The 18,148-nt window shown below is 41.5% G+C and overlaps 1 protein-coding gene across 15 annotated transcripts in view; it reads right to left on the reverse strand.

The window, feature by feature from the left end:
- The window catches only part of LTBP1 (latent transforming growth factor beta binding protein 1), a 402,947-nt gene that overhangs the window by 163,469 nt on the left and 221,330 nt on the right, over window positions 1–18,148 (reverse strand). For all 15 annotated transcript variants that reach the window (XM_045447182.1, XM_045447179.1, XM_045447178.1 and 12 more), the window contains 2 exons: window positions 8,296–8,398; window positions 3,140–3,211 (listed from right to left, as the gene is read on the reverse strand). In XM_045447182.1, coding sequence (XP_045303138.1) covers window positions 3,140–3,211; window positions 8,296–8,398 — 175 coding nt within the window. The remainder of the gene's footprint in view (window positions 1–3,139; window positions 3,212–8,295; window positions 8,399–18,148) is intronic.

Below are 18,148 nucleotides of genomic sequence, written 5' to 3' on the forward strand. Positions count from 1 at the left end.
ATGAAATAGAATTTTCTGTGATACTTCACTCCAGATTCCCTGCCAAAAAGTCTGACACTGTTTTGCAAATATCCTCCTGAGACAAACGTAAGCCAGGATTTGGTGTTACTGTCAGGGCAAAGAACGAGATGGAACCATTTCCTGTGCTCAGTGTGAACAAAACTTGCAAAAGGTCACTCCATACCATTCATACCAGAAGAGATATATACAAAAATAACAACAAAAATCAAGCAATTATTTAAAGGATCCTTCATTCTCTTTTGCTAAGATACGTGGCCGATGTTTACTTCTACTTCCATCGTGGTATTTTTACAAACACTGTTAGAACCTTGAACCAGCTAGAAGAAGGAATATGTTGGATAACCATCCTTTCTTATTACAATAAATCTTATTAATATTGATTGCATTACCTTCTAATACTCCTCACAACAGATGGCGTACCTTCTAACAGCATGGCTAGTTCTAAAGAGCTGGTATCTACATTAGTTATACCTTAGATACATATAAAATGAGTAAAGGAGGCCATGTTGCACACAGAAACAGAGGTGGTTTGGGAGTTTAATCCTGGCTGAGCCTCTCATTCTCTGTGCAATCTTGGTAAAGTGACTTACTCTGTGTCTTGGTTTCAACTGGGATTAATAATGTTGAAAGCCCACCCCACCCCTTCTTACCCCACAAAAACATGCACATTCTTCATAATTTGACATCAGGAAATTAGGAGCACCCAACATTCTGGAGCATCTCTGATAATTAGTTATAGCAGGTTTGCAACGTGGAAGGATAAACAAGGATCCGCCTCCTTCTGAGAGGAGGCAGACACACCTCATCACAGGGCACACTTCAGGAAACTTCCTATCGAGGCGCTAAAATGTGTATGACAGACCCAGCTGTCATTTCTTTCTTCTCATCCATAGCGTCTATCCCAGGCAACAGAGTAATGATAGCCACCAGACACCTGGAATGTACCTACAAAGTCTCCCAACCTCATGGACTGTGCAGGACAGAAATTCCCTGGAGCACCCCGTGGCCAGTTGTTTTTAAGGGTCTACTGAATTATGCCCAATGCAGGAAGCTCACTACTTCCAAAGGCATTTCAGTACAGTGTTGGAGAATGCTGTTCCACAGAAAAAGTTTGCTCTGAGTTGTCAATATGCCTCCTTTTAACTCCATTCTATTATTGACTGGTTTTTGAAGCAACTCATGAAGACTTATTTTGTGATGCCTGGGTGGCTGAGTTGGTCAAGCATCCAACTCTTGATTTTGGCTCAGGTCATGATCTCACAGTTCATGAGTTCAAGCCCCGCATCAGGCTCTGCACGGACAGTGCGGAGCCTGCTTGGGATTCTCCTTCCCTCCCTCTCTCTCTGCTCCTCCCCCACTCACATTCTCTCACTCTCTCTCAAAATAAATAAATAAACTTAAAAAAAAAATAAAAAGCAAAGACTTGTTTTGTAGGACAGTGGATCCAACATTTAAAGGCATGTTTATAAGGCAGCCATTCTATTTCTCTGTAATCTGCTCTTCTCTAGGGCTAAACACCCTCAGGATTCCAGGCCCCTCATAAGCTCTGTTGACTTTATTAGCCAAAAGACAATGAATACCAAACACCCAAACCCCAAATTCAGTCTGACTAGCAGAGGACAAGATTGTTACTTCCAAAGCCCTGCTCATTCTGCTTCTACTAATGCATTCTAAAAATGGGCTAGGGCTTGTCATATAGATTTTCATCCAAATCTGTGAAGCAATCACTTCATTTATGCTGTAGAATATATATTTAGTCATCTGTTCATTCAACATCTTCATTCTTCCATCCATTTCAATCTTCCATCCATTTAATACAATCTCTTAAGGATATCTTAAATTCTACTGATTCCTACGTAATATTGATTAATCTATTATTCCCACGTTACTAAGATGTTTCTTACACAGTGTCTTGGGTGCCCTCTCCCTGAGCAGTTAAATCGAACTTTCAGGAGGATTACCATATTTTAAGGCAACACTTTTTTAAAATGCATGGTACACCTATGTACATTTCAAAAGAAAATTCTTTTCTTGCTAGAGCTCTACAGATCATAAAAGTTAGATAGATGCAATATGGAACAACCTGAGAAAATTCTCAGGTAATTAAGACAGTCCACTGACATAACCCTTTTAATAGGAATTAATCTAGACTTTGTAGCATTACCTTAATCTACCCTGTCCTATATAAACACATACTGGTCAAGGATATAGAGCCCCAGACAACAAGTTGGAAAATATGTGCTGTGTTCTTAATGTGGATTTTGGTTCACTAATGGAGGCTCTTTCTCCATTTTAATATACACACATTTCCAAGTTACTAATAACTCCTTTACCCAGACATTTAAGGGGAAATTAGGAGCATTAATTGGACAAACCACAGAGTAAATGAAACAAAATTTGATATCATATGTGGGTACTAAACTAGGTACTCGTAAACCTGAGTTACAACCCCAGCTCTATTTAGCCTCAGGAAAGTCACTACACCAGTCTGGGCTTGAATGTCCTGGTCTGTAAAGTACAGACACTGGGCTACGGGATCTCTGAGGTTCCCCCTGCTTGTTCAAATCTGCTATAAGGTGCAAAATAAACTGAGCAAAAGCACTCAGGACATTTCACATTTAGCTACAGAGCTTTACCTATTGCCTAGGAAATGTGTATGCACCCTGACATTTAATACTTAAATACTTTGAGGTGGCTAGCAATATTCTGATGAGAGGGAAATAAAGGAACTCTACTACCCAATCCTGTGTCAGCAAGGAAGGCACACTGCTAGGTACACATGCATACTCATATGCATGCACATGCACCCACGCATGGAAAGGCAGTGACCAGCATGGAGACCATACGGTGCTCTGTTAATATAATCCAATCTCCTGTGGATTTCATCACAAATTAACATAGGGGGGAAAAAAGTTCCATGACGTTTAAATGCTATTAATTCTAGCAACCATACACTATAACTCTTTGCTTCCTTATAGATAAATTGAGTGAGCGAGAGGTAGTTCATTGTTGTGACTTTCTCATATGGGGCTAATGAGAAAATTGTGGTCAAATAACTTAAGATTCCTAAAAAGCCAAAGCAACAGAAATCTACACCAATGAACTCAGTTAAACTTACCTTGACAAAAGGTGTTGTTGACCCGCTTATAACCTTGCAGACATTCCATCATTTGGTTATATCCATGATACGCTGTAAGGAAGAAAGAATGCGTTGTTACACGCTTAAATTCTTACAGTCCTAAACTGCCTGTTGTGATAACCTAATCCACAGAAGTCATCAGTGGTCTGTATTATTCATTTCTAAGATACCCAATTCAATGTATATCAGTTTCTTTTACATTATACTCACTTATAAATATACCACTTATTTTGCAATGTATATAGTCCCAAGTAGTTGTCAGCAAACCTTGATAACGTTAATCAAAAGAATCATAAGAGGGGAGCCTGGGTGGCTCAGTCGGTTGGGCATCCGACTTCGGCTCAGGTCATGATCTCGTGGTCCGTGAGTTCGAGCCCCGCATCGGGCTCTGTGCTGACAGCTCAGAGCCTGGAGCCTGTTGCAGATTCTTTGTCTCCCTCTCTTTCTGACCCTCCCCCGTTCATGCTGTCTCTCCCTGTCTCAAAATAAATATATGTTAAAAAAAAATTTTTTTAAAAAAATCATAAGAAGGTTTAATATGTTCTACTAGTTAGTGATCATTTATATTACAAAGACTCTCTCCCTGCCCAGTAATTTGCTCCAGGCATTTGAATTTTCTTATAAGTAGGGTAAACATACATCCTAGTCTGTCTGGAACAGTCCTGGCTTATGCCAGTTGTACTAGCAAAGTGCATTAATAACAGCACTTCACTCCCCAAAGTGTCCCAGTTTCAACAATAAATAATATGCTCGCCTAAATACTGGCTCACATATCTTGGTAATGAGTGATTCTTCCTACTATGAACCTGAGAAGAACAGGAAATGATGAGAGGAAGCTAGGAGATGAGAAAGGCCTCTGTGATCAGTGGTATGGTTCATCGCCCAGAAATTTCACCAGCAATATAATGTGGCAATTACCAAATTATCAACAAACCCTAGTCACTGAAACTGATGCTCTTAAGTGAGGCCAAAATGATTTCTTGGCATATGGATACAGCATAAGCTCAGGGACCAAGCAGACCTAAGTTCAAATCATGGCTCTGGCTATCCATAGCTCTGCAACTTTGGGAGACAAGCTTTCTGGGATTCAAATGGTGATTCTGTACAATGGGAGTATTCCCATCTACTGAGCAGGTCTGGGTCGCTGTGGATTTTAGACATAATTTATACAGATGCCTACCACAGTGCCTGACAAAAACCACTCACAAGATGACAGATGCCATTATTTCCTGCCATAAGGTAGTCTTTCATTACGATCATGAACAACAGATAAAGGGCAATAATCAAAACAGGATGGGTGGTTAGAACACTATAAAGACCTGAACAGAGTAAAGAGGGAAAATTCAAAATAAAAAGGAAATTTTCTTTTGGAAAATAAAATTATTTTGCCCCTAACACATGCTGTTTATTCTCACCACTAATGGAACAGGGTGAGTATGTACGAGTGGTGTTCCTCTCTCCTCCTTCACTTCCTTTCTTTGTCATATGTCCCATCTCTTCAGATCTTTCTAAAAGCTAGGAAAAGGTTACAGTGAGCAGTCTTGGAATAGCGAGTTATAGGAGGGCAGAAATTGGCATGTGGGGAATCACCCCAATTCAAGCTCCTTGGCCACACAGCTAGTCTTGTCCCACAGAATGAAGACCCTGGCTGCCTACACAGATTCTGGGATCTCTCTCTGTGAACTGTTCAAAGGCAAAAGAGATGGTATCTTGTTTTAAAAGTTTCCACAGTCATCAACCTCAAGGCAGAGAGCCAGACCAGATGATCTCTTCAGGTCTCCCTCAGCTTAGGATTCGATGTTTCAGATTCTAAATTTTCTCCTAAAAACTTCTAAAGGACAAGTGACTTGTTCATGCTAAGTACATTTTTAATAGAGTACAGGGTATTTAATGAAATCGTTTACAGATTTAAAATTAAGTTTTTGCAGTAAAAACTAAACAACAATGAAAGGTCTTTCTGTATGCGGCTAAACAAAAACTTCAAACATTAAACAAAAGTCATTTGAAAACTGAAGTTTGAACTACTTTAAAGTGAAAAAAAAAGGTGGGGGGAAGGCATGGAACACAAAACCATAGCATATAAAGCCAAGGAAAGTCTGCTGCCTTCCAAAATGAATATGATTTAGAGAGTAGTACCAACCAAGGAAAGGAAAGTTTTTAAATGACACAGGAAGAATGTGACCCTGAGTGTGTTTCTTGGGAGTGAGTCACTTAGGACAGCACAAAGTAAATGTCAAGATGTTAATGGTTTACTTCAGTCATAATCCACATTGCCCTTCCTGAAATGAAATCAATCTCTTCAATTTTATACATTACATGAGCCAACCTATGAATTTATTTTCATCAGCATTTAGTAAGAATAGCAACTTTGTACGTTCATATTTAGCTTAAATTATTACTAACACTAAAATGGAGAGTTAACAAGACCATTTAAAGCAGGGAATTTATGCTCAGATAACACAACTGTAAGTAAAAACGACACAAAGTCAGGAGTAGAAGTCAGGGATTAAAAAAACAACAAGAATGGAAGATTCTCTGTACCCCTAACTTCTGTCCCTATCTTGCAACTTTGGGGCTGGGAAAAATGGAGGAAAGAGAAGCAGTTAAGCAAAAGACACAGAGAGAAGGAGAGATAAGAAAATGGCATAAGATAAGAGAGAAGATGCAACAAGTATGACAGAACATGAACTTGGCCCCAGAATGAAGCTGTAAGAACTGAACTTCTCTTTCTGAAGTCCTTAGACTTAGAGGTGGGAAACACACCGCCTCCTTCACAATGTTCCCACAGACAAACTTACACAGTACGTGAGGGAAAGGCCATGAAAAAAAAATAAAAAGTTGGGGCGCCTTGGTGGCTTGGTCAGTTAATCGTCTGACTCTTGATTTCAGCTCAGGTCACAATCTCACAATTAATGAGTTTGAGCCTGCATTGGGCTCTGTGCTGACAGCATGGAGCCTGCTTGGGATTCTGTGTCATGTCTCTTTCTCTCAATCTCTCTCTGCTCCTCCCCTGCTTGCGTTCTCTCCCTCTGTCTCCCTCTCCCCCTCCCCCCACTAAAGTAAACATCTGAAAAAAAAAGTAATCTTTTTTCAACATTTTAGATATAGACACTTGCCTCATAAGACTCAACAGCAAACGACTCAAGCTGGGAATCAAACTCAAGTCTACCTAGCTCCAAACTCCATGCTCTTTTAAATCATACCATATCTCTCCTGGATATCCCTTTGGTCACATTGCCAGAATCATTTTGGCACATGGATCTTTCAGTGAGGAGGAACTATCACACTCAGCCCACTTGCTGGAAATCCACATTACCAATCATTATCAAATCAGCATAGAAAGTCCACAGGGGACATTCTTAGTAATGAAGGTCTCATTTATTTGATTCATTCCCTAAATAAAGAATTCATTATTTACTGGAAACTTTAGTGGGTGGTTTCACAAGTTAGTCCTCCAAAAGAAAAGAAAACAGAAGCAGTATCAATGAAATAAACAAAAGTTTAGGCATCAAAAGATTTAGAGAACAGGTAAGTTTGAGAGACAAGGAAGTCCAAATGAGAGGCAATGAGACAATTATTTGTAACCAATTATAATGATCATAGAACAAATAGTACATAAGTCATACCTGTAGAGCAATGATTCCAAGATGACAGATTCTAGACTGAACACAGGTGTGAAAGGCAGATGAGAATATCAAATCAACTTAAGAAGAGTAAATAAAAATTATCCAACTGAAGCAAATGAGAAATTTCTTGCAACATGAAGTGTAAAAACCTACTATAAAAATCTTCAGTTACAGGAGGCAAAGGAAGATAATGGAGGAAAAATATCACTTGCTTTCTTAGGGAAAATGTGATGAGTTAAGTGTATTACAAAAAACAATTTACTTCTGTCTTTCAAAAAAACCTCTATTAGAAATCAGCCAAAGTTAATGCTACATTCAAAAACTAAAAATAGGGGCACCTGGGTGGCTCAGTTGGTTAAACATCTGACTCCAGTCAGGTCATGATCTCACCATTCATGAGTTTGAGCCCTGTGTTGGGCTCTGTGCTAACAGCTTGGAGCCTGGAGCCTGCTTCGGATTCTGGGTCTCCCTTTCTCTCTGTCCCTCCCCTGCGCATGCACTCACTCTCTCTCTCTCTCTCTCTCAAAAATAAATACACATTAAAAAAAAATTTTTTTAACTAAAAATACTGGCATAATTGGGAAAAAAGTAACAGAGGAACATAAACCTGGATTTATTCAAATCAATAGGTTCTAAAAACTACGATTTATAGACTAACCAGAAGACGGGGTATCAGTGTAGATTCATGTCACAGAAAACTGTGATGGTATAAAAGTGGTGACTAAGAAAAGGCAGGGAAAGTACTGTGTTCTAGAGACTGTAGACCTGTCTTGTCCAGATCAGCAACCAATCATTTCTCCATTTTAGCCTTTTTTCAGTGAAATATGAACATTTATGGTATACCAAATGGCTGTTGTGGCTATTGATAAAAGTTTTGATAAAAATTGATAAAAATTTCACTTAAGGAATTTAACCTAAGGAACAGCAGCTTCATTAACTTTTTGTCAGTTTTTGAAACACGAATTTTAATTTTTTTTTAACGTTTATTTATTTTTGAGACAGAGAAAGACAGAGCATGAACAGGGGAGGGTTACAGAGTGGGAGACACAGAATCTGAAACAGGCTCCAGGCTCTGAGCTGTCAGCACAGAGCCCGACGCGGGGCTCGAACTCATGGACCGCGAGATCATGACCTGAGCTGAAGTCGGCCGCTTAACCGACTGAGCCACCCAGGCGCCCCGAAACACTTATGAATTTTAAAGACAGCTTCTTTTCTCTTTGCCTGAGGAAAAAGAACCTCATTTAGCTTACTGCTCTCTTAAAATGCTTTTTTAGAAATAAGTGATCAAACTGGAGAAGGCAACTGATACCTGCTTTTTACAACACAGAATTGACAGTAAAGCTTTCGTGTACCAGCAGCAAGATTTCTGGACGTGCAAATTGTAGCACTATGTTCTAGAATTCTCTAAGAGTTCTTTGAAAGTCGAAGGCTGTCTCACCAATGAACAGTTATCCTAAGGAAAGCGATACGCTACATTAACCTTCAAAGGAATAATGAAACGTCACTTACACGGCTTCTTGGGGCATTTCTGGCATTTGTTAAAGCCCCATGAGGTACCCACAGTTCCACAGCAATCCTCCTGCTTCGAAAGGCCAGGGAGCGCCTTGCCACACTGCAGTGATGAGATGTGAAATTCGAAGGTTAATTGAGTGCAGGATGCCCCAGCTCTAGAACACTGCTGTGCTTCACCGTCACATTATAAAACAGTTCCCTTCTTATCGACACAATTATAGAGGGGAAAAGAAAAAAAAAAAACACAAAAAACTCAAACTTCGAACCAAAACACCAGAACAGAATCCATACAACACTAATGAACAAGCATATTTCTAAGAGCTTCTTGGCATTGTAGAGTCTTAGGAGAATCTGTCACTGCTCAGAGCACTTTATAAAATGCCTATTTCCAATGCTACCTCCCCCACCCCCACCCCCCACTTGATTTTCCTTTGAGAAGAACCTCAACTCACAAGTTCAACATAAACTTTTAAAATTTAGTTTAACTGTCTGTTGGAACCTCTGGTGTGGATCATGGGAAGCAGAGCTCTGAGGGTATGGCATGTGTGCAAACGCGGAAAATATGGCACAGGTCCCATCTACAAGAGTCTTCGGGGCTTCCTATAATACCAAGCCTTGGCAGGAAAGGACAGTACAAGAAATGATCATTGGCTGTGCCAGATCAGCTTTGGCAGAGATGAAAGCTCCAGACAGCCAAGTGGTCTGACCCAGGGAGGTCAGCCAAGCAAGGAAGGTGCTGGCAGGTTTCAGCAAGGACAGTAGGTAGAAGAGCAGGGCTAGAGTTGTCAAATATCAAGACGCATCTCATCTCCTGGTTAATCACACGATGTCTGAAGAGCCTGAGAGGCAAGGGTCTGAAGTCAGACCAACTCAATGGGGTCAGGAAGGACCAAGGCAAATAGATTCTACTCTCTGTACCCATTCTGAGGCCACTCAGGCAAGAAGGGCCACGTGGCTCTCCACCGATACCCCGTAGGCTAAGCCCAGACCCCGCATCTGAGAAGTTACTCTGCCTTCCTCTGCCTCAACCTCTAAAAAAAGAACCCACTGGACGGGTTCCAGTGTCATTTTTCCGAAAACGAATCTGATGACATCACTCTACTGATTCAAACCCCTCAATGACTCCCACAGTCTGAAGACTGCAAACTCCCTGGGATGGTACACAAGGGTCCTCCCTACCCTGCTTCAGAACATACGACTTTCTCTGTGTCCCCCTGTACCTCCCCACATCTAGCCTTCAGACACCCTAAAAGATTGTTTATTTCCTGAACAAATGTCTTTCCAAGAGCAGTTTCCTTTCCTTGGCATATACCCTACAGCCATCCTTTTCCCTTTGGCTGGAGAACCTTTACTGTGACCCACAGCTCTGAAGAACTGGCACCATGAAGCATCCAGTCTCCTCAGTTTCAGCGAGCGCCTCCTCTCTCCGTACCCCACAGCGCATCCCACACGGCTCCACTGCCTCCACTATGCTTGTGAATTAAACACAGATGTATATTACGTCTCTTTATACCCCAGTACACAGTGCCCATGCTCGATCACTTCTGAGGGACGGAAGGTGCAAGCAATCTAAGGAACTATCAAACAACCTAGCTACAGGCCACCAAGCAGTGGCTCTCTGCAGACCGAGAAAAGTTAGCAGTTGCACCCAGGCTGGTTGAGCACAACATGGTGACAAGAACGTCCGGGCAGGTGGCGGCCCTCAGAAGGGCAGCGGGTCACAGACACCATTCACTCAGCAGACTTCTGGGTCCAGGCAGATAGCATTCTGCCCGAGGCTCTAAGTGACTACCTGTTCGAATTGTAAAACCAAACCAGGGAAGGCCTGGCACAGGGAATGATAGTGTTCAAGTCCTCAGGCTTCTGTGGTTTTTTAGGGATTTCAACAGGATGTTATGTGCTCTCAACAGCAGTCAATGATAGGGGTTGGGGTGAGGGAAGGGCAGGGAGATGGCAGTGGGGGGAGGGGGGGGTGGTGTGAACACTCCAACAAAGGAGAACATGACAGAAGAGAAGCAACCATGGCTGGATTCGGGTAGTTTCCAGACTCCTTCAGCTCAGTCACAGGAAGCTTACATCCAGAAATGTTTATTTCCAGTTTTATCAAAGAGGTTTATGTGAGACACCAGTGTGCTTCGGATATGGATCATTCTTGCACCAGACTCTCCAGGCTCTTCCCTTTAATCAGGCAGAACTTTCAGCACTTGCTGATTTTATATGCGCAAAATTTTAGCAGCAGTTAAAATCCAATTTTCACCTCAGATTCCTAGAATGTTTTATTTGGTAGGGTAAAAATAAATTCCCTCTCTCTCTCTCTCCTCTCTTTCTCTCTAACAGGCTTCAGAAAAGGTACGAGGTTTTCATTACAGGATTCGGGCTGCTTTATCCCATGGCTTTGTTTTTGCAGGTCCACAGCCAAAAGCAGCACAAACCATCCAAATCGATTAAATAAATGACGGTGTAGGTGGTACCACAAAACCGTGTGTTCCTCTCAAAATTGGGTCTACACAGGATAATAACAGGCTGCAAGGGATGAAGTCAGGCTTACAGCAAGGCACAAAGTCTCACACATGCCTCTTGAGGTAGTTAATTATGAAGAGGCTTCAACGTGAGCCAGAAACAAGGCCTGAGAGACCTTTGAGGCCACAGGCAAGGCTCTCACACAGGAGACTACCCAACACTGTGAGGTCTTATTTGGATGGAGGAAGCGCCTAGAGGAAAAGAAGGAGGAAGAGGATGCTCTCTCCTCCACAGTGAAGGTCACATTGGAGAGAATTACGTAGAATAGGATGAGGTTTGCATTCAGAATGTTCTTCTCTCAGAGTGGTAGACTCTGCTTCTTCGTGAGACACCATCCCAAGGACCCATGACTGGCTCTGCCGAACTGCGTTTTCATGCCCAGACTGAGGTGATTTTTACAAGTGAAAAACACAAATGGAATTTCTCCTATGTGACTCACTCACCACATTTTCAGAGAAAGCCTGTCTCTCATTTCAAGGCGTATCTTATGTGTGAGGAATCCAGAAGAAACGTGCTAAAAAATTTACAACCAATATTTAGCCATTTCAAGCGAGAAAGAAAAATCTATCCTGTCAAATGAGCATCGAGCTGCAGCTCCTCAAAAAGCTCACCACCTCAGGTTGCACACTGGGGGGACACAGAAGTCCACACGTCCATGCCAGCATTCAGCAAATGCACGATCCACCTAGAGCAGCAAGCAGAACGATGCCAGGTCTGGCAACCAGGTCCTGTGGGCATCCAGTGAAGAAAGGAGAGTAAGACTATGTCCGACCGTGATGGCACAGTACAGATATGTTAAAGAAGGCTAGCTGCATGATGAAGGTATTAGTAGGACTAAAGAGAGGACTTAGGTCATTCAGGAGGAAACCTTTTCAACAGCAAATGCTCCTCAACGACAGAAGACGCTGACATCTTCACTGGGAGCAGAAGCTGGAGGACCATCTGCCAGGAATGCCCAGGATTCAAAGCAGATGGCTTCAATGGTTTCTGCCAGGGCGAGGGTTCTGTGTTCGATACATACTGACAGGTCGTACGACGTGATTTAGGAAATACAAATTACTAGACACTAAAGCCAACCATGGAGACATGTTGCTCTCATGTCTACCTCAGGAGTGTGTCTGGGTGGGTGCACTCCTAACCATCTCTTCTGTCTCACCTCCTTCCTCATATCAGTAGCTCCAGAGACACTCACCGCAGGCGGAGCTTCCTTCTACGAGACTTATGCAAACTAGATAGAAAAGAGAAGAACAAACAGACCTACTACCAGCCCCACTTCACCAGTGCACTGACCATGGTTCTTAGAAGAGTGAGTGCAAGAAAATAATTCACTGACCTTTCCTACCTTCCTGTGTTACCAGAACGTCCGAGAAAGTAAAGCTATGCAAGAATCATTACGATTATTCCAGGAATACCCATGTTTTAACTTTTACAACACAAAATTATTGCAAGCAATGGTGCAAAAACCTTTAATTTTTAAATTAGTTGCTAAGAATAAACAGATTGTGGGATCATGTACTTTTTAAAATCTTGACCTAGTTGAGAACACTTCTGACTTCAACTCAGTTTTGAGGTACTACCGTGGCGCTTTCCTGACACTCAAAGTTAAGCTGTGATTGCATTTTTTACATCCCCCTATAAATATAGGAGCAGGAATGACAGTTCAAAACTTAGCATTTGGCAACCAAGGCCCATAATTTTTGTCACCTAAAAACTCACCACTGGAAATGTTCTAGAGATGAACAATAATTTAAAGAGATTATGATAAATATTGGAGTGTGGTTTCATAAGATCTCATTTTCCTATGTTAAAATTACTAGTACCTATAATATCCTCGTTCTAAGAGTGTTGCCTGTGTTGTGCCAGGTTCTGGGGAAGGAAGGTCCAGTAGGGAGTAAAAGAAGAGAGTGCTGGGCTGTAGTCAGTAAACCTGGATCTAAATTCCTACTCTCTTGTGAGTAGAGATGTCCACCAGATTGTCCAGCCTCTCTGGGCTGGTAATGGGACAGTGGGACAATAATCTCAACTACAAAGGACTGTGGTGAGATCAAACGATGCATGTCCAAAAAGGGCCGCCCTATCCCTTCTGCCCCTCTATGGGGATTAGAAAAATGTGACCCTTAAGATGTGTTCTGCATCAGGACACAGCGCTCAGTAAACAGAGCATCGGCTGGATCCCCATCTGCCCTCTCAGCTGAGTCTCGTGTGAGTACAACCCATAAAATGTTCAAATGCTGGCCATGTGTTAGCCTCTTATCATAAATTTGTTAAAGGCGTTCAGATATTTCAGTAGTAAAAGGGCCACTCCACAAAGACGGCCACCATGTCATGGCCACTACTTAGCCTTCCTATTAAAGAAAGACATTTAAGGGGCACCTGGGTGGCTCAGTCAGTTCAGCATCTGACTCTTGGTTTTGACTCAGGTCATGATCTCAAGGTTCGTGAGTCTGAGCCCTGCATCGGGCTCCTTGCTGACAGTGCGGAACCTGCTTGGGATTCTTTCTCTCCCCTCTCTCTCGCCCCTCCCCGACTTGTGCTTGCTCGCTCTCTCAAAATAAACTTAAAAAAATTGTAAGACATTTAAAAACAATAATATCAAAATACTCTTAAGAATTATCCCTATTACATCTATAGAACTCATTTTACTTTGTTATCAGGAACCATTGCATACTGATGCATAAAGTACTGAGTTTAAACAAAGAACGTTTCCTCAAAGAGAAAAAGGCACTGGAGCCAAAGACACAAAGAGAACTTAAAAAGTTAAAGTAATGCAGATTTTTAAGATTCACTGAAGTAAAACATGAAAGAACAGAGAAGGCTGACTCACTGCAGCTCCTGCAAGAGTGCTGCAGGGCTGTGTTGGGCAGGGGCTCAAACAGGCAGTGACTCAACGGCTGGACTGGAGAGCCAGATTCCAAAGAGATGGAACAGCGCTGGATAAGCCCAAGACTGACCACCAACTGGGAGAGGACCCAGGCACAGGTGGGTGGGAGGCGAAGGGCAGAGGAAGGCAGGCCAAGGACGAAGGAACAGAGACAGTGGGTGGGGAAAGTCAGAGAATGAGGTAGAGCTAAGCCATGGAGAGTTTTCCAAATCGGGGATTTCATTTGTAGTTAGATACCAAAATTAATCAGGAGAGAGGGAAAAGGAAACAGCATAGTTCATTTTCCCAAAGCAAAATGTTTTGGATGGTATCCACTGAAATATTTGGCATCTTTGAAGTAATGGCAAACACAGAAATATTGATAAAGAGGAAGAAAAAGAGGGGGAAAAGATTGTTTTTATGAAAGTACAGTTTTCCACATCTGATACTTCCTCTCAAGAGTAAAAGAGAATTAACAGCAAAGAGTATATCATTTATGGGGGAAAAATATGAAGAAATTACATTTAAGGTCAACATGAACAGTTATCAGAGGACCAAAAAGCCCAAAATTGGCTAATTATTAAAAGCCCATTAGCTATACTACTCCTCAAAGAAAGAGTAGAAGGGAGGTTTTAAGTTAAGCACAGAACAAGATCTCTCCCCAACAAATGCTATCCCCAACAAAAGATGTCCTACCACAAAGCAAATACCCAGGCATCTCCAGGTCCATTAGAATCAGGGCTATCTGAATGTGAAACCGATCTTTCCACACAATCACCTTCCCTGTGGACCAAATGAGAAGTAGTGTAATAAAGATGACCCATAACTGAGTAAATGGTAAGAGCATATCTTCTGATGTTGGACCAAGACGGGTCCTCACTTTACCAATTAACCATGTATTTTACTATGGGCAAAACATTCAAACTCTATAAAACGTAACTAAAAATGCCCATTTCCAGAGAGCTCTCAAGAGGACTGAGACAATACGTATAAGACAGTCAGATAGCCAGCATGTACCAGGCTCACAATCAATATTAGACCCTTTTGTCCAGGCCCCTCACCTAGAAACTTGGGTTTATTTAACAAAGGACTAAGTAACCCAACAATTATTCAGTATCCCACATGCCAGATTCAATTTGTCAAGAAAGGATACATGAAGTAATTTAGATATAGAAATATGAAACGAGGGGCACCTGGGTAGCGTCAGTTAAGCGTCTGACTTCGGCTCAGGTCATAATCTCGTGGTCCATGGGTTTGAGTTCCACATTGGGGTCTGTGCTGACAGCTCAGGCCTGGAGCCTGAGGTTCTGTGTCTCCTTCTTTCTCTGCCCCTCCTCTGCTCATACTCTGTCTCTCTCTCTCTCTCCCAAAAATAAATAAACGCTTTAAAAAAATTTTAAGAAATATGAAAAGAAAAAGAAGGTATTATGTTTTTCCTAAAAATGTTCAGGTTTTCACCAAAGTGCTCAGGCTAGTGAAAAGTGCTCAGAGAATTAATGCTGTGGAAAGATGTGTAATCATGTGGATTTCATTTTAATTCTCCTCGAGAAACACAACATGATGTCACTGAATGACAATAATTCAACCAGTTAATATCAATGTTCAAGCAGCAAATTTCACTTTGGGGACATCCAGATCTTTTTGGTCACCCACCACGTCTTGGTAAGAAGACCAAGACCACGAAGCCAAAATAACAGAGCCCACTCTGCACCTCTTGACCACGAGCAGCCATGGCTTAATCATAAAACCCTGCAGAATGTGGAACTCACTAAGGTCCCAGGAAATACAGCTGTCTTTTCAAGCTAAGCTAGTGTTACAGACGGAATGTGTGCCTCATCCCCCAAATCCCTATGTTGAAGCGTTGACCTCGAACGTGATGGTACAGAGAGCAGGGCCTTTGGGAAGTAATTAGGTTTAGATGAAGTCATAAGAGTGTGGCTCCCGGGTGGGATTAGTGTACTTACAAGTAAGGTAATAAAGACCACAGCATAAACCACTGACTGACTGACGGAGACACACACACTCTCTCTCTCTCTCTCTCTCTCTCTCTCTCTCTCTGTCACGTGAGCACGTCAAGAAGGTGGGTGTCTGAAAACAGGAAAAGAGCTCCACCAGGAACTTAATCTGTGAGCACCTTGATCTCAGATTTCCTATCTCCCAAACTGCAGAAAATAAGTTTGGATAGCTTAAGCTACCCAGACTATGGTATTTTGCTATGGCAGCCTGAGCCTACTTACACAGATAGCAATGGTTCCTTATGAACACCCCGGGACCACAAGAGATGGGCTAAGCCAGGATGGAATAGTAGAAAGAACACTGGAGTAGCAACCAGAAAGGCTCAGTTTCAGTCCTCACCAACCAGAGATACGAGATGTGAAGCAACTAATTCACTTCTCTAGACTTTAGCTTCCTCATCAATAAAGTTTTAAGTACAGACTAATTACTAATACTCATTGATGTGCCTAAATTCTATGATTTTATAAAGGCTCCAGTGCAGGGGTAGAAGATAACCGGAGGTTGTAAGTGGAATGGTTTCCCGTGTCAGGGAAATCCTATGAAGGGCAAGTTTCCTTAAATGTCTCCTGCCTGCCGGATTGATACAGTACATTCCATGATGATGCAGACTTCCTAGGCCTAGCATCACACCCTGACCTAGATCAGTGTGATCAGTGATACTAGGATGGGCCTCCTCTTCTTGACCCTACCCTCCCAGCTCACCCCTTTTCTGCTAATCAGTGCTCACAAAAAAGCAGCTCTATCTTCCTGAAAACAGTCATGGCTTTTCAACAGCCACTTTCTAGATTAATTATAATGAATCATATATGATTATCAAATAGGCAAACTATCAGAAATTATTCAAGATGGTCATGGAAATGCAAATTTTGCCTATCCTGAGCTGGGACCCATTGTAAGGTCACATTGTGATTGATCAACCTACACGGCATGGGTGTCTCATAAATTACTCCAAGCATGCATTTGACATGTTCACCCCCACCCAGACCCAGAAAACTTTATCCCAACATTCTGGTACAAACTGAGGTTTTCTGGCAAACAGAAGCTATACCCTCAGTACTCTATCTGGTTGAAGAATGGGAATCCCTTTTTTGGAAATCTTGGACTTCTTTTCATAAGAACCAGAATGAGGTCCCTTATGGGAAAAGTTCCAAGTACACACAATGGGGTGGATGAATCCAAACTTCTATCACAGCTCTTTATTCCTATCATCAATCTTTTCGCTATGATATAAACATATCTCCACTCCGGCAAAGTGACTTCTGTCCGTCTTCTGACTAAAACAGTGTTCTTATGGCCTCTGGGCCAACCATGGCTCTAAACTAAACTGGAAAACCTCAGGAGAGCTCTTCAATGTCCATGCACTAGAACATTAAATATGTTTATTTCTATGCGCCAGTAAGAAAGAGGGTCCAAATATCTAAGCCTATCATTAATGCAACTAGAGCAACATATTTGATCAACTTGTCCTAAGGCCTGTTGTCATAAAGGGGAATATTGTACGACACAGCACTGGCGGGGTAACAGGCATTGTCTCATAAGAAGAGGAAAGCGCTTAAATACTTCCAGATTTTTTAAAGAACTTGTAAAAAATTTGCTTTGGCTTGAGCAGAACATTCTTTATAAGCAAGGTTTTTTTTTTTTGCTTTTTTTTTTTTAATCCACCCAGCTTTCTTTTATTAGAGTAATTAAAACAATGTTAGGCATTTGGGGTATCTGATACAACCATAATCCTCTGATATTTCAGGCTATTGATTTTACAAAATATCTACTATGACTAGGGCATTAACTGCTGGAAACGTATCCACGTTGATTTCTGACAGTGTATTTGTTTAAAGCCCGCTGAAGCCAAACCATAGGCTTCAAGGAATTCCAGACAACTACTTTAGTTTATGAAACGATATTTTAAAAGTTACGCTAAGGCAAAAATGGTTTTAAAAAGTAACATACAAAGGGAAAAAAAAATTCTTAAGCATGAAACTTACAATTCTACTTGACATCTTTTCTAAAGAAACAATTAAATTTGGGCTATTTTCTCCATCTCTACAATGATTTAATAAGCATTTCATCAGTTATGATATATGTGTGTTGCTATTTTTACACCGTAAAAAGAATAAGTATTGTGATGATTATATTCTGACATCATAATTCCCGTTACCCTGTCCTTACAGCAAAACAACACAAATCACATCATAAATCCTAGCATTAGATGGTGAGAACATGAAATTTATTCAAAGTTCCATTACCGAGGATGTGACTAAAAAGACAGACTCATGCTCAGGAGGAAATCAAGATGGGCATACAGGCAGGGTTGTTATTACTATGGCAACTGGATCACTCCCAAAATGATGAACATAAAGGCTTCTTTTCCCCAATGCTTATTTCTACAACTGTATTGAAGGAAATTTTCTATATTAAGCTCCGGTGCTTCTCAGTTTCTTTTCTTTTCTTTTCTTT

Source organism: Leopardus geoffroyi, chromosome A3 (genome assembly GCF_018350155.1).
Source record: "Leopardus geoffroyi isolate Oge1 chromosome A3, O.geoffroyi_Oge1_pat1.0, whole genome shotgun sequence".
Taxonomy (NCBI): domain Eukaryota; kingdom Metazoa; phylum Chordata; class Mammalia; order Carnivora; family Felidae; genus Leopardus; species Leopardus geoffroyi.